The sequence below is a fragment of the Anas acuta genome, chromosome 1 (genome assembly GCF_963932015.1).
Source record: "Anas acuta chromosome 1, bAnaAcu1.1, whole genome shotgun sequence".
NCBI classification, from domain to species: domain Eukaryota; kingdom Metazoa; phylum Chordata; class Aves; order Anseriformes; family Anatidae; genus Anas; species Anas acuta.
Genome location: NC_088979.1, coordinates 95,406,503 through 95,431,255, shown reverse-complemented (window position 1 = coordinate 95,431,255; position 24,753 = coordinate 95,406,503). Strand labels below are relative to the sequence as shown.

Below are 24,753 nucleotides of genomic sequence, written 5' to 3'. Positions count from 1 at the left end.
CCTTTCTGAAGGCAGCAGCAGGATGAGGTAAGAAGAATGCATACAGATCTTGGGAATGTTACCAGGTACAATGTGTGGGGGTTCCTTTGCATTTGGAAAGGCAGCTTTACTCTGTGTGTTTGGGGAGACCCTCTGCCTTACTGAGGTATCTCATAAGACTTTTTTTGCCCTGTTTACATCTTCCGTACCCTCACGGACACCAGCTTCTCCTAAAAGACCTCAATTTCTGTTGCAGGAGGAGTCTTGCCCCAAAGCAGTGATCCACCAGGAGCCGGTATCCGTGAGGGCAGATGACACCGAGGAGACGCTGTCGGCAAGGGTTCAGGAAGCCGAGTGCCGGGCCTTCCCCATCGCCCTGCAGCTGGTGGCCAGCGGAGCGGTGCAGCTGGGAGCTGACGGTAAAACCTGCTGGAAACAAGAGGGACAAAGTCTGGGCCTTCAAGGGGAGAAGAGTGACTGCGCCTCCTCTCCTGTGGTGCTGGAGCCAGAGGAAAATGAGGTGGTGTAGGCAGGCTGATGGGTGGCTTGCTCTCGGCTCACCTGTCCTTCCTCCTTCCTTCCCTGGACTTGCTTGGCCTGGCCTGCAGGCGTAGCGCTGCTGTGAGTTTCCATTCTGAGCCCCGATCTCTTTCCCCTTAGCTTGCAGCTTTAGTTATGCCCTTTGTAAAACTGGCGGTGGGAGCCAAACTCATTTTCAGATCTCAAATTTCTTTGCTGGTTTTCATCTGCTGTGCAAAGAGAGGGCTTAAGCTGTGGAAGTGGGCTAGTGCTTCAGAGGGGAAGGAATTCTTCTGAGGGCTTAATTTTTGTTGGCTGCATCGCGTTGAGGAGCATGAAGAGCTTCACAAGGGAACCACAGCATGGTGACCAGCTCCTCGGATGGAGGAGGCTGGATGTGTTGGGGCTGAGCATGTGATCCTCAGTAATCCAGCCCTCATTTATTTATTTTTTTAACTCCTGGGGATGGACAAATTTCAAAACTGCTGCTACCGGCTCTTTGAGCTGGTGTTGTGCCTTTAAGCAGGCCAAAGTGGGCAGGGAAATGAGTGTCGAAGGAAAACCCCTTTGTGGGCCCTCTTAATAAATAGAGATGTCCAGTGAGCTGCCAGCAGAAGAGCCGACCGCCAGCAAGGCAGGGGACTTTTCTGAAGGCAAAACAAAATGAAAGAAGCTGCCCTTCATGGGTTATTTGTCACCACAAAATAACAGTGCACACCGAACGTAACTCTAGGCACTTTGCCCTGTTCCTCGAAAGGGGGAGCAGACACACATTCCCAGAATTTCGTATTAAAACTTTTGGATCTTGAGGAGCAGAAAATTGGTCAGAGGGACTAGAAATAGTTACCAGCTTTCAGACATTTTTCTTCCTCCATCTGTGAAACCCGCAGGATACCCTCAGCTTGACTTGCCATGGCAGGAAAATCTTGAGTGTTTCTTTCTGCTGACTTCATGATTGGCTTGGCCCAAAGAGTCACTGCTGTTAAATAAAACCTTTTTCTGTGGGAAGCTTTATAGCTCTCTGCCAGGATAATGACTTGCATGCAAAGTAACATAAATGAGAGGAAGAAATCCAGCTAAGAAATTACATGAAAAAAAAACTAGAAAAGAAGTAGCCAGAGCTGAACTTCCAGGGGAGGGATCACTAACAGACATCAGATGCAGTGAAAAACAAATAAAAAACTGTTCTTTTGGAATTGTTTGTACTGTACAAGTAAGGGACATACTGCACAACTGGCTCTCGGCCATGTCAGGCTGTTTGAGAGCATGAGTCAGCTCCATTTAAAACATCCAAAGTATTTACTTATTTAATGTGTAGCTAGCGCTGTTTCAGTGCAGGAGGGAAGGGGGAGGAAGGAGAATTCAGCTTCTTGCCTGTAAGCTCTGCAGTTTATGCACAGAAATCTCTACTTGGCTTTTGCACTCCCAACAGCGGGAGCAAGGAACGTGTATTTTCATGACCTAGGAGGAATAGGAAGAACTGTAACAAGGAGAGATTAAAAAATGTTTGGTATTTATAGTTAATATTTATGATAAACACGCTGCTTATTTTGCTCCTGACCTGTTACAACCGTGTTGTAACTCGATGTTGTATATTCACTTAATGTTGTATACTATTTGGCTTGCATACCAAGCATGACTGATGTTTCAAACCTAACTAATAAACTGTTAAAAGAGAATAGGACGCCTGCTATTGTGCCCTCACAGTTCTCCAGGCTATCACTGCAGTATCAAACAACTTCCTCTGTGTTCGAGGCATCCCTTGGGGACTGGGTGTGGTCATTAATCTATTCTTTTTACAGACTTTTCTTTTTTAGCAGTCTAAGGGCCAGTTCACAACAAAATTTCCTTTTATGGATTTGCAGAACTGCGGATAGATACTTAAATCCCATTTGTCAGCATTCTTAGACAGCAAAAGACCTGAGTCTTGCTCCAGATGTCTGTGATGGATTGGGGTATTGGATTTGAGGTTGCCTTGTCCTCTGCTTTTGGCCCTCCTGTCAGGGATCAAGCAGTTTTTATCAATGCTGCACGGGTTGTGATTTCACCACTGGTGGAGCAAGTAACATCAATGTGTGAATTCATTTGGGAACGATTTCTTTTTGACTTCTAAGAGACGTGCTGTGTCATGGCTAGTACTGAACTTGTGCAGACTGCACCCCAGGCAGAGCTGGACACTCCCTGCCTCTTTTACAACCTCCTCGAGTCAGAGCGGACAGCAAGCCTGGGCGGGCAGTTGGCCTGTGGGGACGGCTTTCTTCTGCGAAGGTAGGTTTGTACGGAAAAATATGCTGTGATGAAGATTTAGCTTTTATTCTTTGCCTTTTACAAGTACGTTAAAATGTGACCATGTAATTTTCCACTGTATTCGCTTGAGCTTTATCCTCAGTGACAGAAGATGACAGGAATATTTTGTCAGCACGCTTCTTCATCGCAGACCATCTGGCCACAGAAACAGTAAGGTCACCACGCTCCGGAATTATAACTCACTTTTGCAGGATTGCATGTCTGTTACCTCAGAAACTGATCTGCAGCCGTTGCACTGCAGATGTAGGTAGATTCTCTTTCACAAACTCCTTCAGCTTATACCCTTGGAAAAGGAAATCCAAGGAAAGATTTTGATACACTTAAGTCTTTAATTTTATTAGACTTTATTTCAAATCCAAATTGAGATTACCATAAGGACATCAGTGCACAGAACAGAAACCATTTTTTTCTATAGTAAAGGGTAGTTCTAAAATACACATAATTGGCTGCAGATACTTGACTTGGTTTGTATGGGACAAAAATGATTATTTTTGTAAATAATAACACTGACATGTTTTCACAGCTATAACAACACGTTAAAAGAAAACCAGGAGTTTTCAGAGTTGTAACATTTCCTGGGTTTGTATCAGTATTATTCTAGGTGAAAATACTGTTCCCAGAATACAGGCACTTAACTTCAGCAGAATTGAAGAATGTCTCACAAGCCAAGAAAACATTTTCATCTGGTACCTAATTCCCTTTCTGCTCGTTCAGAAAAAAAAAATCTTTACCCTCTTGGTTCTGAACAAATCTCTGAGGGGAATTTATGTGTGGACTGTGTGGATTCATAGGGAAATCCCTGAAGGCAAGTAGTCAGGAGAAGTTTAATTCTACTAGGATCCGACTGACGGCAGGTTTGGTACTTGAAGTTATTGGATACATCCAGAATCTAGGCCAGACAGAATCTACCAACATTGAAACAGAAACCAGATGAAAAAAAAAAGTGCACTTTGTTATCTGCAGGAAGGGTAAGGCCAATTTTTCTTGTTTTGGCTATATATTTTGGCTATATATTTTTATGAGTCGAGTCTTTGCCTACAGCCATCACTTCCAGTTTACTACCTGCCGTTACTTATCCCTACAGACACTTTACAACACGTGACAAGAGAATCCCCTGTTACTGTCTGTATGGTCTGTTTGGAGAGAAAGTGATGTTTAAGTCAATCTCAGATCAGATGTTTAGATGTTTCTAACCAAGAAATGTGTGGGTTTTTTTTCTTCTTTTTTTTTCTTTTTTTTCTTCTTTTTTTTTTTGTGAAGAAAGTGATTGATAACTGAAATGTTGACCAAGGAAGTGACCGTAAATAGGAAGCATGTAATAGAGCTGCAGCTGGAACTACTGAGAACAGCCCCCTGTCGTAACATAACCATTTGTGGCTTTCTCTGGATTTTACTTTGAATCTTTAGCCACTTGACTGAGCGCATGAAATGGTAAATCCTTTGCAGAAAACACTTTGTGAAAGTAAATGCAGGTTATTAGACTGTGACCTCTGTTTTGATCACTTAATGCACCTCAGCTGTACCACCCGAGGAGCTTCGTGGACTTGCTGCTCTTACTTCCAGCAGATCTTGCCAGCGTCCCCCACCTGTACAGCCCCGCTGGCGACAAGCTGCAGGGCAGCTGGGAAGGCTCGGTGCTCAGCCTCCTTCACCCGTTCAGACAGGGTCTCCACTGTGTCACCGACCTTAACAGGAACTGCCTCCTGGAAAATGATTGCTCCAGCATCAACCTCCTCCTGCAAAAGCAACAGCCAGAGTCTGTACGGTTGGAGGAGGAGAGGGAGAGGGAGGCATGGATGTGTAGCAATTAACATGATCCAGATGCCTCAGGGATCTGTTTATCATTACGTTATTACAGGAAACGTGAAAATAGGCTAACATGAGAAATGCAGAAAAGATGCTGACACACACACACTGGCCTGTGAGGAACTATCAGAAGCGTAGGTTTCAAAGAGGTGCTGAGTAATGTTTCTGCTGCAGAAAACAAAAGCCATGTTAACTGAGGACATGATAGGCTAAATTGGACAAAATTACAACATTTCAATTCAGAAAAGCGAATTAGCCAGCTTTGGCACAGAGCTGGACTAGAAGACCCAGCAGATCTTTCTTGTGCATGTTAACGAGGCAGATCCCTGCTGTTCAGTTATTGTTTCTCAGGACGTTGCCACACAGAAAGCAATGGTCATGTTTTGCAGAAAGGAATGCATTTTTTCTGACTGGAAAAAACAGTTTTTCATTTTCCAAGGGAAAGCAAATGGGAAAACAGATTTCAGGAGCAGTGGAAAAGCAGAGGATAATCTGAAGAATGCAGTAGAGGACTAGAGAATAGTTACTGTTAACCCTGAGAATGAAAAAAAGATGGAAAAAACCTCCCTAAACTGATAATCATGTACATCTTCCCTGTTGAGAGATCTTTGGGCTTTTGTTTTCATAGTTTTGGACTTATAGAAATTGTGAAGTTTTTCTCTGTTCACGCAAACATGGGATTACTTCTTAACAAATCTAGACTTCCCGTGCCATTTGTGTTGTTCTTTTTTTCTTGAAAGCAACAAATAAAGAAGGCTATATGCTAAAATCTAAGAAGATAATGTTGTGTACAACAAAGATTCTGGGGTTAGTCAAGGCATTATATGAACTAGTAACACCACTGCAGCTGATGGAATGGCAGCAGTGAAATACTTAATGAAGTTATCTTAGGTAAAGCTTTAACTCCTGTATTCAGTTCCAGTTCCTTCTCCAGGGACAACAAACTAAAGCACTACATTGCCTAATAATGGCACGAATGAACAAAGGAGAAAAGGTAATCGAGCGTGACGCTGTAAGGGTTTTCTAAACAAGCTCCGAGATAGAAATCTTAAGACTTGTGAATGATGAAGCGTGGAGGAAGGAAGTACTTACAGCTACGAAGTGTACTGTACAGCCTGTGACTCGGACGCCAGCTTCTAACACCAATTTGTGGGCATTTGCTCCCTTGAAAGAAGGCAGCAGGGACGGGTGGATGTTCAGTATTTTTCCTAGAAACGAGTAAGTGAGGTCATTGCCTTTTAGCATTCAGACTTATCAGAGTGTTCAAAGTATCAATAATCAACAGAGGAACAACGTACACTGTGAAAAAGATTTTTCTAAGCATTAACTGTGCTATTTTTGATGTTACTGACAGGTAACCAGCTCAAAGCATGTCAGAATGCCTTGCCCTTTCAATAAATCAGAGACAGCAATCAGGTACAATTAACTCCATGGTTGAAACATACTTCTCCAGTGAATAATTAAGATATTTTTTTTTTTAACAAAACAAAACATTGTCCTTTCCCTCTATATTTTGTCCTCTTCTTTCCTCACAAGCCCAATCCTCTTTCTTACAAACTCAATACCCCCACGAAACTTGGCGTGGGTTCAAATGATGTAACAGCCTCCTGTGACGAGGCAAAAATTCTTTAGCCCGGCCTTTTCCCCCACACCTGTTTAGGTTTAATGAAAGACAACAGCTGCTCAAAGAGGAGTCCTTCGCTGTGCCCTTTGGACAAGCACCTGTCTACCACTTCTACTTTCCATGCGGAAAGTTGGCCAGGAGAGCCCGAAATGGGTAATGTAACCTTTAATGCTCAGCCAGGTGGGGCTGTTGTCAGAGCCCTGGGAAGCCTGCACCTTACTGTTTTCCTGAAAAGAGAAAGCATCAGCCTTAGCTCCTGCCTAGCTGTACGGCAGGAGACAGTGGCTATCCATGACCTTAGGGTCTCACTGCTAGAGCAAAGCCCCAGTTAAACCACCAGAACGCTCTCTTTCTTTTGGCACGCTTTCCCTGCCTGCTCCTAATATGCCTGTGACAACTTGTCCTGCCAACGCCTGACCGGAGGGCAGTCAAAAGGTGTTTAGCAGCGCTGCATCTTCTCTTAGCTTCAGTACAACCTCTCGCAAGATTAAAAAGAAAATGACCACCAGCGCTATTTATAGCGCAGTGTGCTGCGCCCCCGCTGCCTCTCCATGCCTCCTGCTCAGGAGGGCTGCGTGTCATCAGGATTCACTGAGCACCTCCTAAATGCCACGCAGGAAGGCTGAGCTGACACATGCTGGCGGAGGCAGCGGCGTACTGAAATAGACTCGGATGATTCTGTAATGTGAAGTGAAGGCCATTTCGGGCAGTGCAATACAAAACCTGCACTCCCACTGCAAGACCTCACGCAGGTTTTGACCTGCAAAATTTAGAGGCAAATATATTGACCCATCTGGCTTTGTATCTCAGAAATACGCAGTTTTATGCATCAGCATCTCCCTGCTTGAGCAAAAAAAGTACTGAGGACTGTAAGCTGCATATAACTCTCTCCACTTTTGTCGGAGTTTCCTCCGTTTCTCCTTACAGTACCATCAGAACCTGCTCTATAGGAAAGCAGTTTTCTGTTTGTTTACTCCTCTACATCTGCCCTTTCTGTCAGAATTCACAGCTAACATTCCAGGGCCACTAAGCACCAAGAGGAGTTTCACAACTAACTTTAGGTCTGTGTCCTTGTAATTGCTGGAGAAAGGAAAGGCAACAGCTTTCCAGCAGCCACAAGAATCGATTGGTTCCAGACAACTTAGATGAGCCACTGCATAGGCAGGGCAAGGTCTGAATTGTACACAGACTGCTGTTAACTGGCACAGACGTAAACTGAACTGAGTGTCTGAGCTCATATCTAGGCCCTACCTGATGGATACTCTTGGTCAGAGCTCAGGAAGGTGTCTGTTTTCAACCTCAGTTCAGTGCTGGATATTTAAAAAAATGAATTAACCAGTGCAGACATCCCGTACTTGAAGGGTCTTAACTTTTGCTCTCATGTTAGTCCTAAGCGTAATACAAGTCCTGCCCTGCACAGGGCGATCATCAGGGCTGGAAGTGCTCTGTCACCATACATCTCGTGTAGTGAGTGATTTCTCTCTCCTAACTATAGCTGTCTACACCACAGACATTTACTGCTAGGTCTTCTGGACCCCGTAAGGAAGAGAAACAAAATTCATCTGACTTAGATTAGTTGACAGCTTTAGCACAAAATGAATTGCCTCCTAGGAACGCCTCCTTTGCTCTACTGATTTTAAAGAGGGGTTTGACAAGTAGCTCAGGTGTAAAAGGTCTCTGCCATAGACACACCCAGAGTAACACAAAAGTCACCATATGAACGTAGAGCAGAGTGTGAGAGGCAGCTGCCCCTGTGTGAATCAGAACTCCCTGAAAGGAACAAAGGGATAAGAAAAGGAATGTAACAGCTTGGTGAGGGAGAGCGGCCACTGACAGAGGTGTTATCAGCCTTTAACAAAGAACTGGCAAAATCGTAAAAGATGGCCAGAATGGAGGCACTGGGAACACCTCAAACAAGAGCCGCCCCCAGACTCACCCAGCTCCTGGGATGTCTCACCAAGTTGGTAAGAGCTCATTACCAGGGACTGCACATTGCTGCCTAGGTTAACCTGCAGCCAAAGATCCTCATCTGTTAGAGGAAGGCTGAACACTCACCACCCCTTACTGCTTAGGCAACAGCTTGGCCAATGCCTCGTGTTTGCAGAGGTCTGAAGTTTTACAGCCTTACTTTACAAAGATTTTCTAATAAATCAAAGACCACAAGGAGCTGCATCTGCACTTGGCATCCTCAAGCCTCTGTGGGGCTTTCTTTCAACCCTTTCCTTACCAGATGGGAAAAGACTAGTTTCCTGCAAATCCGGAATTAAAATTGGCCCTTTCTGTATTTTCCATTTTCTTTTTTCCTGAGGGTAATATATGAAGTTAATACTTTTAATGCATATAGAAATATGCTGTGCTTACCTTCCCATTTCTTGACAAAAGGACCTGACAGTATTCGCATAAACCCAGCAAGGCAGATCAGCTCAACTGAGAATTCTTCCAGGACTTTGTCAACTGCACTGTCAAATGCAGTGCGACTTTCGTACAGTTTGTGGTCGATAACCTGTGACAACCCAAAAGAGGAACAAACACGGGTCCAGGGTTAATGTAACCTAAAGCCCTAAGAACAGAATGAAATGGTGCTCTGGAGTAATAAGCAAAAAAACAAGTAGATCTCCACACATGGCTACAGTTGGGTGCACATACACAGCAAGAAGAGCACTTGAAAAACGCATACAGCTAACAGGCAAATAACCAGTCTTTATTCCTGTTAGTATGGAGCAGAAAAACAGTTTTATTTTACTAGGCCCACGGTTGTAGGCCCAGCATTTGGACACAGTTGAACAAACTACAAATATAGGTCATTAAGACAATCTAAAGTCTTAGAATGATTTCAACTTAAAACATGATTAGTTTTAAGAACTGTTTTAAGTACTACTTAGCTTAAAACATTTGTTGTCTTTTAAATAAAAGTAACCTGTTAATCCCTCCAAGATTTACAAAATCAGCACATTTAAATATCACTAAGTGGTTTTGAAAAAGCAGAGCTGGCTAGCTGAAAACGTGGCAGGGGGCACTAGGAATAGAGCCCAGATCAACAGTGGGCTGAACTCTGCTACGAGGTAAGAAGTGGTAAAGCTTATACACCTCAGTGCCTCTGTTCTGCCACTCACTTTCCGTCTTAACCACTGAGATCATCGTCCCTCCAATATATTCCTCCCCTCATTATATGTGTGTCCTTCACCTGCCTATCACGGACATACTTAACTTGTGATCTGTTTGTACTCCCAAACAGGAGACAGCAGTGCTAACAACCAGATCCTGCTATGATTCCAGTTAACAGTAAAGCTTGCCTTGGGGCCACGTCTTCCATACCAACTGCAGTTATCAGTGTAAAGTGACTAAAATGCTAAGTCAGAACAGTATCACTTAACATCCTTAATGCACATGGCCACAGAAAGGGCAGAGCCATGCAGCAATGGATCTAGTAACTTTAAAGGAAACCCAGTGTGCTCTGAATGAGCCCTGAAGAGCCTGGAGCAATGCCCCGGGAGTCAGTGGAAGGTCTCATTGAGTCTGACCTCTTAATTTCATTCAAGTGAGCTACCATGCCTGTTTAGCATCTAATTCTAAATATAAGTTCGGATAAAATACCTTGTTACTTTAGTGAAAATGCACTACACTTAAATAAATGGCAAAGTTTCGATTGTAGATTTGCACTGGTTTAAGACAATGACCATGCCCAACACCATCAGGATTACTAGTAAATAGGAAATAGAAAATAGGAAGTAATTTGCTTCCCATGTTAGGTCATATGCCCAAGGGCACGAAATTCATGACAGAACAGAAAATAAAGCACTAAGACTTTTGAAATCGTCTCTTACTCAGTAGAAGTCATTATTTCACAGTACCCTTCTACTGTAGTCAGAGCTAATGAAGGTTAATTTTATAAAGATGAGAAATACTTACCTTTGTAGGAATACCAGCTCTTTCAGCTTTCCTTAACCCTTCCACACCAGCTTTGTTAGAAACAACAAGAACTATTTGTGCGAAACTGGTGGGCTTCTTTGTGCTGTTTATGAGGGCTTCCAGGTTTGTGCCTGAGTGAAAAAAATAATTCATGAATATCAAACCATTCCTGGGGAATAAATACTGTTAACAGCTAGCAGGGGTTTTAAATAAGCAGCAGTGTGGGCGAGACCCAATCCAAAAGACACTGATGTTAACAATAATCCTTTATTTGTTGACCTTACTGGGAAATGAATTTGACACCTGGAGTCTACAGGGCTTTTACTAGCAATTGGGTATGTAAACTGTAGTTTCTGGAATTAGAATGATGGTTTATTTCTTACCAAGTGAGAATGCTGGAAACCCTGGAAGTGACTATGGGGCAACAGGACACTGATCTGTGTGTAAATTAAAGGTGCTGCCCCTATAGTGCAACACGCACTGGTTGTTTGAACCTAAAGCATGCAGAAATTTGTAGATAAAATGAATACGTGCAATTTATAGCCAGTTTGCAGCAGAGGGTAAAGATCATTCTATTTCTGATTGAAAATACTCCTAGGGCAAAATCTATTCTGCCTGGGACTGAGCATCAAAAGCCTGTCAGAAGCCTAGCAAAGTTGCTGTGGAGACTTGCAAGGATTTCGAGAGATTTTGATTCTGAGTTGAAGTTCCTTTTTCAATAGTCTGTTTTACCCTGCCGTAAAGAATATAAACTCTCACCTGTTCCAGAGATAAGGACAGCAACCTTCACTTTGTTTGTTTGGATTTTGCCTTGGATATGGCTGTGCACAGACAGTGACCTATTTGCTCGCAAGGCTTCAAGCAGATTGTGGACTTTAACATGGGCAGAGCCTGAACACACAGAAAGAAAGAAAAAATAAAAGATAAATAAAGGGAGTAAGAGAGAGGAGAAAAGTACTAGTGAAAAGAGACTAGTGGCACTGCTTTACTTCTCAATATTTATTTATAGTGCTGGTGACATCTGACAGTGCTAAGCACGTGTTCTATAGACCAAGACAGAAGTCATGAGGACTGTCATTTTAATATCCCATGCACCAAAGCCAGAGAGGTCCCAATTAATAGTTCAGTGAATGGAATCTCAGTGAAATTCCATGGAGATGCACCAGCTAAGTAATTTAGTTCTTCATTTTTTTTCAAGGAAAATAGAAGTCTTGTAACCTTTTTGTAGGGAGACAACCCTTCCAATCAGCCAGGCTGTCTCGTGTTTCTGGATGTCCTTGAGGACCTGCTGAGCCATCTCCTTCTGAACGATCAAGACGGCACCGATCCCACAATTAAACGTCCGAGTCATTTCCTCCTCAGAGAGGTTCCCTTCTTTATGGAGCCAACAAAATATTTCAGGAATCTTCCAGCTAAGAGCATCTGAAGAGATTTGAAAATACAAATGAAGAGAGGAAGCCACTACCTATGTACAAAAAACTAAAATTATTTAGAGTACTGGAAGGCAAAATCTGGATGTAAAGCACAGACTAAGTCCCACAACAGCATTAGCTTGAGTGATATCAGCTTTCATGCAGGGAAACGGGATGTTTTTTCCTTCCTTACTGAGCAAGGCTTGGGAATAGCAAAAAGTGTCACTCGGGGAGGAAATTAATCACATCGCTCCACTGCAAACCATTTATGAGTAATTAAAAATAGGCTCAAAGCAGTACTTGGAAAATCCTCTTCTCCACGGTGACAGCCCTGCTTCTAGAAAAACTATCATACAAGAACAATAGCCATAAAAACTGATGCAAAAGCCTCACGCTTCTCCAGATCCAACAAGGTAAAGGTGATTTACAGCATCACAAGAAATGCTTTGGATTAGCTGCTGTAATGGAACTCCAAAGACAGTAGGTTTCTTTCTTCATGTTATATTTAGTGACAAGTGGAAGGATGATTTATGTACAGTTCTGGAGTACAGAACTCAACCGTAGTTCCCTTATTCTATTCTACAACACACCTGAACACTGCATAACCTATAATAAGTCATTTACCTTTTCATACTTTGCTTCTCTTTCTAGCATACCTGATGAGACTGTGGTGAGGATTAATTTAAGTCTGCTGAATAGCAGGAGATCCACCTGAGACAGTAACCACACCTGAATGCCAATCCAAAGCTTCATGAATGTCATTTAATTATCAGGAATTTTGCAGATTATTGAAAATGGTGACAATTCACTTTGTGTTGCTTTTAAACTTGTTTTAGTTGTTAAAGTATGGATAGAGCCCTTAAGAAAGCCAATCCAGGGAAGCGAATTCAGCAGACAGAAGTCCTAAGACTACAACATGTTTTGACTGGCTTTAACAACAAAGAGAAAGCAAACTGATTTCTAGACAGTGCAAGTCAGTTGATAAAAGTCCTGTGCACACAGGCTTCCACATTGATCCATATTAACACGCAAATATTTCTACAGCTTTTCTTTTTATCTCACCTAAAACAACACCACAGGACTCTGGGAGAACTCGGGGGATGTTTTCCAGCAAGCCTCCTCCCGTGATGTGGGCATAGGCTTTCACGTGGCCTGAGCGAAGGACAGGCAGCAAAGTCTTGCTGTAGATCTTAGTTGGGGTTAACAAGAGATCTCCTGTAGATGAAAGAAGATGAAATAAGACGAGTTAAAGTGCAGAAAGAAATGTTAATCAGTATGAAATTGTGGAAAACTCCAAGTAATAATTTGATGGATAGTAGTGAGCATTACATTACACCATGTCTACCACTTTTAGCATACAATTAGTTATTTATCTCCCACCCTTCATTTCTTTCCTGCATATGTGGGGAAAAAAAAAAAAAAAAAGATGATAAAATGTTTGAGAATCGAGTAATTTTTCCAGTGCTTTAGCAAAGTTATAAGCAAAGGCACAGGCAAAACAATAGTGTGCATTTGCCTGTTCAGAAGTACAAGCGAAGAAACTGCGTTACAAACAGTACCTAATGTCTGATCACCAGAGATGCCAACTGGAGAAGAGAAGTCTAACGATGACTTTTCAACAATCTTCCTTACGAGGCTGTACCCGTTGCTGTGAACCCCAGAAGAAGCCACTCCAATAACCACGTCTCCATCAGCAATTCTCTCCAGCTGGGGCAGCATCTGCCCTCGCTCTACTGCACCGACGGCAAAGCCTGCTAGGTCGTACTCTCCAGGGGGGTACATGCCTGGCATTTCAGCAGTTTCTCCTCCTGTGAGAATTAAAAAAAAACGTGAAGGGGCTATTGGAAAACACTGGGACCAGTGCACATGCATTTTTTTTTAAAGTTTTAAACTCATAAGGCATTAACAGATGGAGAGTTTTTAGTTAGACAAACATTAAAAGCAATTGAAAACACACATTTATCACAGGCCTTCCAATTGAGCAAGCAATAGCAAATTGGGAAAGAACATTTCCTCCCTCACTCTGACAACGAGTATCACATTGCCGTGCATTCACATTTTAAAATCAATGCACATGGTTAGTGGGTTAGTGCTTCGTATCCCCAAATTTCTGCCAGGTTTAACATTCTCCATTAAAAACTTACGAGATACAAGAAACTCATTAAAGAACCTCAAAGGTGTGATATAGCTATTAATTTCACTTGCCTCCATAAAGATTTTGCATATATTACTCTTCTGTCTGCACTCATGCCCACAACCTGGGCACCATTATCACCACAGCTCTAAACATCTAAGGTTTATAGACTCTTTTGGGAGAACACCCCTAACAGCAAGCCTTTCCTAGCTATCCATGTCACTGAAAAAAATGTGTAGATCATTCTATTCATCCCAATTATAAGAACATCATGGTGTTTTGTCCTGAAAGCAATGTTTTGTCTGGCTGACCTCATTCAGAATGCAGTTTGAAAAGGTAATTTTCCAAGCTTGCATAAAAATGCGTAACGATGCTCAGACAGCATTCCCTCTCTCTCCATGCACCAACACTGGCTCCATTAGTGCCCTTCAGGTATAAGCTGATGGTCTTCGCTGTTCTGCCTGTCACGTCTCATTCAGTCTAACAAGATGAAATTGCTGTGTTTAATACATGAAATGAGCATTCACTGCTCACTCTGAAGTTCTCTGAACAGCCATCTTCACGCTATTACCTCATACTCCCAAGCACCTGGTGATAAGGCGACGGGAAATGACCTCAAGTTGCACCAGGGAAGGTTCAGGCTGGATATTAGGAGAAGTTTCTTTACTGAAAGGGCTGCTCAATGTTTGACTGCTGCTCAGTGCTAGATTCTCTGGAACCTTTTCCAGGTTTCTACTCTACACTGCTAAAACCAACTTTAAAATCAAAGTACATGCTGAGAAGTTTCACTTGCTGAGATATATTTGTTTAAAACCATATTTAATAACATTTGTGCAAAACCAAACTTTTAGTCCTTCAGTACTGCACTATTTAGTGGTGTGATGAGCTTAAGGTGTTTGAGCTGAATATTCAGCTAGTGCAGAAATACAAGGTAAGAATTCAGGAACACATTATACACAAGACTTTTATGAGGTGATACTGTACATTGACATGCTCGGTGCGTGCACACTAAAATGAATGTGTTAAGCTGGAGCCCAAACTGAAATTTATTTTAATGATCGAGGCCACAGAAAAGTGTTTCTGCTTTGGATTCAGTTACTGCGTCCTCTCTGTCCCTTCCTTCTGAGAGTGACATAAATATCGGGAAGCAATTTCGGGAACGACTGTTTTCTTTATGAGTTCCTACTTATTTTTATATTAGCACAAAAAGGATATTCATCAACCCATTTGCAATTTTGGAGGTATTATTTTATGGTATGAATTTGCAAGTGAACAACACCCTTTGTAGTTTTAAAGTCTTCCAACTGGAAATAAAATCTTCAAATTTCAGTAAGTAATTTCATCGTAAGATTTCACCTAACATGTACTTATGCTGAAGTATGAATGGATTGATTATATTTGATAAACTGAGAGACTACTAAGACAAACATAAAACTGGCAAACAGCTCATGCAAAAAAAATATAAAACAGAACATAAATAGCCCCTTGTTTGAAGCATGTAAACTCCTTTAAAATAAGATATTCTCAGAACACGCTTTTGTTGCCAACTTTCTTAAAGGAGCCCAAAAAAACCACAAAGGGACAGTTACACTATTACCAGTTATCAAGTGGTACATAAAGTAAGATAACTTGATCTGTTACTTTTATTCTCAAATAAAAAGCCTTTTTTGAAAAATTAGGATAATTCTCCAAGTAGTTTTTTTATAAAAGGGAAAAGTAAACTATACAAGGAAACATATTTTTATTAAAAATTTCATTGCATTAAAATTTAACCCTGTGTTGTATTCCTTCTATAAACTAAAGGTGTAAACAAAACAATGATTTTTTCACTGACCTACAAATATTTTTAGAGTTAAACAGTTTTAAAGTTGTATTTTTTAGGAATTGAAATCTTGTATTATTTTCACAGATTACTAGATTACTGTATAACAGAATACATATATAATTTGTTAGTAAAACGTACGGTGTGCTTTTATTGTAGGGCTGAAAAGGGAAATGCTCAAATTTGAGTCTTAACAGCTTCAAATATAAATCTTCAGTACATCTGCAACAGACAAGTAGTTTTGCTACTACTGTAACTAATGAAACCTGTTTTATTTACTTATTTCTGAACTTCTGTGTCTTAAGAACTGAGATCCAACTGAAGCTTTTCCTTCACTGATAAGGGTGTTTTTCTGGTTTTCAAGTTTTATGAGGCTTGTGGGCATTACATGCCTGGGAGATCTCTACCCTTCCTGACAGATTTGGTTAAAATCAGCCAAGAGGTTCAAAGGATAATGTGTACACACACCGGGACATGTGCATGCACAGCAACACATACAAATCTCATTTCAAGGAATACTTTAGGATTTCCTTTAGGATAAAGGATAAAGAACCCAGAAACCTAGTTGGCACGTTTTCAAAATCTACTTGAAAAATACAGAGTATTAAAAGACATGAATTGTGAGATTCTTTAGGTAGTCATTATAGTTGCAAAGTTAAATGAAGAGAGACGAATAAGAAAATTTATATGCAACTTCCTGAGCTAAGGTAACATTTGTAAAGTACTGTCTCCTTCCAGTGGGCAGAGATCATGTTCTCTGAAAGCAGGGACATGTGAACCTTTTTTTTCCACACCTCTGAGATTCTTTAATAGAGTCGGAAAACAACCACATTAAAGCAATTATAAAGAGATTGCATACGGCCTTTCACACCCTTTAAAGAAAAAGCGTGTTCATACCCAAAAGAGCACATCCTGCCTTTTTGCATGCTTCAGCTATTCCTGCAATGACCCCCTGAGCCACTTCAACGTCAAGTTTACCGCAGGCAAAATAGTCAAGGAAGAAGAGGGGCTCTGCGCCTTGAGCCAGGATGTCATTGACACACATAGCAACCAAGTCTTGACCTATAGTGTCATGTTTCTTACACACTTGTGCAATCTGCAAAACACAGCGAGCGAACCTGTTTGTTAGCTTACAGAAACGGAAACACAAGCAGAGTCTGCAATGGAAGGGGATCAAAAGCGTGCAGTTCCTCTAGAGGCTTTTTGAGGAGCAGCTCCAGATATTATCCTTTCCGTGAGCCTCTCCTAAAATTTTATTTTAGGAGTTGTTACTTTATCAGTCGGGAAGTACAAAACAAACTTCACGGAAGGAGACTGAACTGGAAAGGGTTTCATTGCAGTTTGCATCTACGCCACAGCAACCGTATAATTGAATGTTTTCCCCATGAGTAATCTTTTTGAGGATGGAGGTTCTTCCTCAATGAAATGGTGTACTGGCTATGCACTTAATACTAAAAATGAGCTATTTTAAGCATCTGTTCGAATAAAGCTATTTACATGCTGAAAGTTAAATATATATTCAATTATTTTACGTGTAGGAGGGCAATTGCATTTTTCATTCCCTTTTTAGAAATACAAATAAGTATTTCTAAACATAACTCATATTTTATGATAAAACGTGGATAGTGGTGTGATTAAGCAGTTTCCCCTTTGTACTGTTTTCCTTGCTTTACATGGATTTTCACATTACCTTGAGTTTTGTGCCAACACCGTCAGTTCCAGATACCAGGATAGGATCTTTGTAACCAGCTGCTTTCAAATCAAAGAGGCCAGCAAATCCTCCAAGCTCTGCATTGCAGCCTGACAGACAGAAGAAATAGGAGAAAATACTAAACTTTTACTTTCATGGGTTTCTCCAGGATCTCCAGCACATTAGCTAATTCTCTCTGTAATCTCTCAACATGACTGAGTTGTCACCAGGAGACTTTCCTCTGACATTTACAGCCTCCTCACAGAGACATAGAAGTTCCTAATCCTCTTAAGTTTGCTTTGTTGTTGTTGTTTTTTAACTTCATAATTATTTAAAGTTAAAAATCCAAAACTTTGTAACTGAGCATTCCATAATTACTGAGACTGATTATATATCACCCTTGCATTTAGCATTTTTCTGAAAAACAGAGAGGGAATTGTGGGAACAGACTGAAGCCCACTGCTTTATAGGAAAGGATAACTAGGCATTTTCCCAATGGAATTCCCCTCTCTTGTTGTTACTACTGCTTACGTTCCTTGTTGCTAAGATTGGTTAGAATATGGTAAGTGTGGTCATCTTAAAACTGAGCTTGATTAAATACTAAGAGAGAGACAAATATGACTGGAAATACTATGACTGCCAAGAAATGTTGCATGTGTGTGTGTGTGTATGTAAAGGATACAACTCTTACCTGACCTTGATGTGGCTGCAGCTAGGGGTTTAATTTTCTGAACCAAAGTATTCCCTGCTGCGATGTCTACCCCACTGTTTTTGTAAGTCAGGCCTCTGAAAGATTGTTAAAAAATGTTATGGCAATTGATTTCTAAACACACAAACACATTTTAAAATACTAATTACTTCTTTATACCATTGCTTCACTCAGGAGATTAACCATTCGGAATCTTATTCTGCTGTCAATGAAGTTTTTCAAGTATCATCTATGTTCTCCTACACGCACATTAACTTTGATCATATAAAATGATTTCTAAGTATTGCAGTATTCATGTCAGGCAGGCCCAATGACTCAAAGGTTAATGTTTTTCCTGTTTGTAACCTGACCTCACACATATATCTGAAGACAGGGAGTATCGTACCAAAGATACAAAATTTCATGGATTTGCACCACAGATTGTTTGCCGTAAGCAGTATTCAAATATTTCCAGGTATACTGAAGACAGTATCAGAGCAAAAATACCATATGACATCCAGTCATAATATACCATGATTTAAAAAAAAAAAAAAAAAAAGCAACAACAACAATGTAAATGGATCAGATTTTGTAGGGTTTGAATCCCTGGGCTGGATGCTGACACATCAGTAGTGTTGTTCCTATGGTCACAATAAAATGTATAAAAAAAACAGTGCTAAATCAGAACACCTCAGATAGCTTTTCAAAAGCAAAGTAAGTCAATATTCCTCTGTGACACTTTGAGAGTTTAACGACTGCAGCTTAAAGTTGTCTCTCCTTATAACCTTGAATGATACCACCACAAAACCAACCTTTTTTTTTTTTTTTAAATGCAATTTGTCTGTTCCCCTGTTCACAGAGTGACCTTTTTGTTTTGGAGATCACGAGATTAATGACTTTTAATTACAGGTACGATGAAACAAGAGCTGTGCTATCAGGGAAATACAAAGGTAGCTGCACACACATTATATCACTGCTCGAAAATTTGCAAGAGGAAAATAATTACAAGCAGCAGCAGTTCAGCCTGTGAATAAGACTCAAGAAAATCTTACCCTGCAATAACAAGTGACCAGAGCCAGCCCCTTTCAGTCTGAAAATAATCAATACTTGACATAATTTCACCTTATTTTTAAAAGCATGGTATTTACTTTGATTGTTTAAAAGAAGAGTATTTTTCTGTTTTTTTTTTTTTTTTCTTAAATAAATATTTTGGATATTTCCACAGAGAGAAATGCATAAGACTGCATTAGTCCTGCCAAACTGCCAAGAGGAGCCGTCCCCAGCTTTACAGGGCCAACCATCAACCTTCCTGAACGTGGCCCTGGCCCATGAATTCCGTGCTTTAGAGAACTATTCATTAAAGTATCCTAGTATCCTCTTCTCACACAATGTCAATACAAATACCAATTACTTATCTTCACATAAATTTCTCAAGAGATGCACAGTACTTGAAAAAGAAGACCAGATAGGAACATCCTTGTTCATTTAGTAAATTTATTGATTATAATTTTACAATAAACTAATCAGTATACACTGTTAGCAAAAATTAAAAACTTACTGGTATGCTTCATAGACTACAAAATAAGCTACTATCAAAAGTTATGTTTTGGGCTAACTGGAGAATAAACAGACAGATAGGCTTTATATTAGGTAAAAATGAGTCTAAAAATTTGCAAGAAATTCTCAATAACATCAGAGACACAGTAGGACATGCTGCTTTTAAAAAAATATGCTCTCAAGACCGTTAAACCAAATACTGTGAAAATAAAAAGAATAATAATAAAAAGAGTGATACATTCTACCCATTTTTTGTAGGCTATTATAGTATTATGCATATCTCAATAAGTAGGTGATTCAAGACCATTTTACTGTTCCTAGAGACTCTAAAATGAACCAGTAAAATAGCTCAAACTTTGTTCATGCATCCATTTCATGATACTAATGTTAGACTTTTCGACAACAAATTTAGAGCAAAAGCTATGGTTCAGGGTCTAAGAAACAGAAGTTCACCTTTCATAAAGCAGACATGGCACAGACAGCACAAGTTACTTGTGCTTGCCACTGCAGCTTAATCCCAACTTGGGAAATTAAGTGTGTGGATCAAAGAGTTAACAAAAAGCCTGTTCCTTCCTTGGCTGGTCCTGCTTAGACTGCTCATAGGGATGCCAGTTAAAACTTGTCTAGAGTTACGCATAATCAACATCAGTTTACTAATGTAAACTATGATGTCTTTAAGTCCCTTTTACATCAGTTATTTCCATTTCAAGTATTTCAGATATCTACCTGGATTGACTCAGGAAAGCTATAGCCCGATAACCAATGTCCTTCCTATAAATGGCACCCTTGAAATTTATGGCTGCTACTCCCTTGTTGGCTTCTTGCAGTGCTGTCATTAGATCTTCTTTAACAGCAGTTACTGTAAGGACTCTTCCTCCACTAGTCACCACTTTGCCATCCTTCAGGGCCGTGCCTGCATGGAACACCTGCAGTCCTAGTTCTTTAGCCTTAGTAAGTCCTGTGTTTGTTGTTTAATAAAATAAATGAAGAAGAAAATGAGTTGATTAGAACATTTCTCTATTACATTACAGACACATCAATTTTCAGCACTTACTGACTGCCTAGAAACCACAAACAAATTCAGGGTGATTATTCTGAGAAATAAGAATATTTTTTTAAAAACTACGTTTTGTTGATAGATGAGTCTGCTGCTTCTATGCTCAGAGACAGAAAAAGGTATTTAGCTGAAACATCTGCATACAGCATTTAATTGCAGACAGATTTTATACTTCACTGACACAGAGACTACAAAACATATCAGCATCAACACCTTGTAAGAATCAGTAATCATGCCAGAAGCACTTAACAGTAAAACATATTAAAGAAATGCTATAAAACTTAACAATACAGTGTGGAGATTTCTAAATGCTATGTGTGGAGATTTCTAAATGCTATGGGTGTATTACCAATAATCTTTGATGTGTGAAAATTCAGTTGTCTCTTGCTGACCTGACCCATAATCACAGCATCGTAAGTTTCTGTGAATCTGGGTTACACTGATTCACCTTCATCAGGCAAAATGAAAGACTGGAGAGAGAACAGGAGAGGAATCAGACTTCTGCACTTTCTCCTGCTGTATTTACCTGTTATTTCCAAACCCTTGGGATAGGTTCCTGGGTATCCTTCACTAGCCATCACCACGGTCACAGCCGCACTGTCTTCAAACCAAACTGGCATGGAACTAGACAACTTTTTATTGATAACTGCTTGCATAACTTCATACAAATCACTTTTCAACAGTGGAAGAATTACCTACAAAAATAGAGATTTAGGAAATTGAAGAAAACAATGTAACATTTTTACATTTTCCTCCCTGAGCTTTTCAAAATAATACTGCATCAGTAAATGAAAACACTATTTTTTGTTGTATTTTCACACATATGTACATGTTGTGCATCATGTATGTACCTTTAATTCTCTTCCTTAAACATAGTTTCTATGAGTAAAAGAACTACCTTTCCTCCTAATGGCAGAGGCCTAAAAACCTTACTATGTTCTGAAGAACAGAAATTAAGAGTGGGGAAAGGATGTGTTTGCTTCTCCAATAAAGTTAAAAAAAATCCCATTCCATTCTGGAAAAGATAGGAAAGCACTGAGTTCCACTCAAGCTTACCCTTGTAACACCCACATTTGAGTATATATAATGTGTTGAAATCTGGAATAGAACAAGCTCATAACAGACTTTCTGTCTTGAATAAACAAACCAAATATTTTAAGTCTCAGAGCAACTGGCAGATTATTCATCTGAAAGTTAGTTAAGAATAATGGTAGATGGTATCAGAATACTCTCCCCTACTGATAAACTCACCTACCGACACTCACCTGACATTCTGGGTCACCAAATCTGCAGTTGAACTCTAGAACTTTAGGTCCATCTTTGGTAAGCATTAACCCAGCATAAAGCACACCTAGAATAAAAGTATACAAAAAGCTATCTGAGCAACCGCATAGGTCATTTGTTTTGAATCTACTCATGGCAGTACTAAACAGGAAAACACTTTCAACGTTCATTTAAAGCTAGAATGTTAACACTTCTTTTCAACTGTTGTTCTTTCTGCTCTTTCTCATTTGACAATTACCAACCATTAATGAAAAGATATCAATTGTTTTCAATGGACTTTAAATCAAGCCACTAATGCCAAACACAGTTTTCAAATAAATCAAAGCCATCTTCCTTCACCTACAGTGTGAGTTAGGCCTATAAAGAGGACAAAACAAAACTTTGTCTTTATAATTACAAAAAAAAAAACAACCAAACAAATAAACTTTTATGCATACCAAAATAGGGGACACCTTCTTTCCTCATTCCATCAACAGTTTTCTGAAGAATGGTCTCTCTTATTTTCAGCAGCATATCTTTAGAAATCTAATAAAACAGGATTAGAAAACAGTCTTTGTAAAAAGGGAACGCATGATTTTCCTACTGTTATGGCTAGCATTTTGGAGAGTCAAGCAGAACACTTCAATGGGCTGCTGCACATTCCAACACATGCTTCAAACAAGGGAAAGCTAGTACTTTTTTCCTTTCTCCACAGAATCACAGAATACATACTACAGCAGGTTACATTTCTTCAGACATGTGGCTCTAGATCTAGATCTGCATGTGCAATTAGTCCCACTGTCTTCACTAGAACAAACCATTTGCACAGACGTACTGGCATTCAGATAGGGACTCCCAAAGACAAATCACTGTTGGAAAATACAGGGGTCACTGATTGCATTTTGTTCAATAAAACAAAATTAGTAGCTTTACAGAGGAACAGAGGATTTTTCTTTAATAAAAAAGAAAAAGGAATGGCCATGACATAGGTGAACAGAAAGCAAATTAAATCATTTTACAAATAGACTGTTTGCAGAACAGAAACAAAACTAACTTGAACTACAGCAAAGATTCATTATTAGCTTAGCCCAGAGCAAAATAAAAATGTGGTTAAACATGTAGTTCTAATGATGTTTATTCTGTTACACTTAGAATCATAAAATTATTTAGGTTGGAAAAGGCCTTCAAGATTATTGATTCCAACTTAAAAAAAAAAAAAAAACAAGGTTGCAGAAATAACAAAACTTCCATCTTCATAATTAGAAGTGATTCAGTAGAAATATCCTTCTCTTTAGAGGAACAAATTTATCAAGTTACAGGCTTTAACTGTCTACGTTTGTTTTAGGCAACACTTTCCATCCACAAGATCCCACTCTCTCCACATCCTGTTAGTCATGATAGAATTGAAAATTCACAGATATTTTCAGTATTAGAGCTGTACTATGGTTACAACAAGATGTTATCACATTTTTTACCTGAGGTGCTGGAGAATAAGCTCCCATTCCCCCAGTGTTAGGGCCTTCATCTCCATCCATTAATCTCTTGTGGTCCTGGGCTGGGGGCATGGGAGCAATTGTGACACCATCTGTGAAACATAAGCACTAGAAAACAAGGAAAATAATTAAAACACAAGTATATGATTACAATTTCATAAAGTGCAAAAAAGTGCAAATCTGTTTTATTTTTAGTGTTGCAAAAATGAATATTTAAGAGTACTAAAAATACTGAAAAGGCTGAAAAAAAAAACCTCACAGTGAAGTTACTTCCTCCCTCCCTCTCCCTTTCCCTGCCCTGGAAAGAAAATATTACATCCCTTTCAAAAATTCCTTTTCCTAATTGACAAAACTCCATTTGCTTTTACATTATTTGTAAATTACTTACATACACCACTATTTAGGTTCAGTATCTTCATAATAACATATCTGCTAACATCTTTTATAATTGATGTTCACTGTTTTGATTACTGATAGCAGTACTCATAAAAACAGAATCATTCAGGTTGGAAAAGACCTCTAAGATCATCTAGTCCAGTCTAACCTCTAAGATCATCTAGTCCAACTTTTATATTTAACATTTTATAATGCTAATTAAAAGACAACCCAGGATTCCTCTTCAAAACCTTAAAATGTCAGACTGTGAATATATAAAAAACTACGGTCATTTGTGGAATGTGAATTATTTTGACGGGCAAGGCAAATAGTACTTTTTCTTTATTGCTATCAGTCAACTCAGGAAAAAGCAAAACAAAACAAAACTTTAAATTGCATGCTTTTGTTATTGTATTATATTACAGTAAATCTGCAGGTATTCTAAGGACCACACATTTTTCACCAGAGAATGGAGATCTGGATAAACCCGTATTCCCTTATCTGCTAATGAGGTCAAGCCAACCAAGAAAGAATACGGATGACCAAAATTTGCAAGTCTAATTTTTTCAATTTTCTGATTATGCAAAGACTAGAAACAGTTAGAGATGATCGCTTGCTTTATAAATACCACCACCTCCAAGATGAATGTTCACAATATCCAGTACAAGTCAATTGCAGCTCCGGGACTTGGGAACCTGAGCTGGTGCTTGGCTGTTCTACTTCGGGTGATGCCAGTGTCAAGTTCCCATGCCACCTCAAAATCTAGGCTCTAATTCTCCTTTACACTCTGCTAATTAAATCAGATTTATTTTATTTTATTTTTTAATGAAGGAGCTGTATCATGAAGGAAATGTTCTCTCTACATCTGCAAAGTAAATCAGCATTGTCAAAATATTCAACAGCCTTGTTTCCAGGTCCTTTGGCCCCGGGTGCACTTCCACATTGCAGTGTCTCTGGCAATGAAACTGCTTAAAGAGTATCCTGCCTGCACCTGTCTTGAGTTGCTTCTTCCTGTGCTCCAAAGGAGTTCACTGATCCCTCATGATATAGTTCAATATATCCCCTTTATTAGTGCAGCTGAAAGTCTCCATTCTCCCTTACTCCCAACCATTCTTCCT

The 24,753-nt window shown here is 39.8% G+C and overlaps 2 protein-coding genes across 5 annotated transcripts in view; one reads left to right on the top strand and one right to left on the bottom strand.

Annotated features, from left to right (window-relative positions):
- LOC137859617 (trifunctional purine biosynthetic protein adenosine-3-like) overlaps positions 1-21,856 on the top strand; it is a 42,479-nt gene extending 20,623 nt beyond the window's left edge. The window contains exons 21-22 of one of the 4 annotated variants that reach the window (XR_011098417.1): positions 236-3,048; positions 19,116-21,856. Coding sequence is in view for 1 of the 4 variants with exons in the window: in XM_068688893.1 (XP_068544994.1) it covers positions 236-508 (273 nt within the window). In the remaining 3 variants the exon portion in view is untranslated. Of the gene's footprint in view, positions 1-235; positions 18,463-19,115 lie in introns of those variants that run through there. The other 3 variants (XR_011098419.1, XR_011098418.1, XM_068688893.1) reach the window with 3 other exon arrangements.
- Positions 3,133-24,753, bottom strand: part of GART (phosphoribosylglycinamide formyltransferase, phosphoribosylglycinamide synthetase, phosphoribosylaminoimidazole synthetase) — a 29,771-nt gene continuing 8,150 nt past the window's right edge. The window contains exons 6-21 of the mRNA XM_068688921.1: positions 23,243-23,368; positions 22,226-22,313; positions 21,770-21,855; positions 21,031-21,199; positions 20,174-20,405; positions 17,894-17,988; positions 17,203-17,312; positions 16,410-16,608; positions 13,116-13,364; positions 12,619-12,771; positions 11,363-11,566; positions 10,904-11,035; positions 10,145-10,275; positions 8,597-8,738; positions 5,704-5,819; positions 3,133-4,541 (exon numbers count right to left, since the gene is read on the bottom strand). Of these exons, the coding sequence (XP_068545022.1) occupies positions 4,359-4,541; positions 5,704-5,819; positions 8,597-8,738; positions 10,145-10,275; positions 10,904-11,035; positions 11,363-11,566; positions 12,619-12,771; positions 13,116-13,364; positions 16,410-16,608; positions 17,203-17,312; positions 17,894-17,988; positions 20,174-20,405; positions 21,031-21,199; positions 21,770-21,855; positions 22,226-22,313; positions 23,243-23,368 (2,415 nt within the window). The 3' untranslated portion in view covers positions 3,133-4,358. The remainder of the gene's footprint in view (positions 4,542-5,703; positions 5,820-8,596; positions 8,739-10,144; positions 10,276-10,903; positions 11,036-11,362; positions 11,567-12,618; positions 12,772-13,115; positions 13,365-16,409; positions 16,609-17,202; positions 17,313-17,893; positions 17,989-20,173; positions 20,406-21,030; positions 21,200-21,769; positions 21,856-22,225; positions 22,314-23,242; positions 23,369-24,753) is intronic.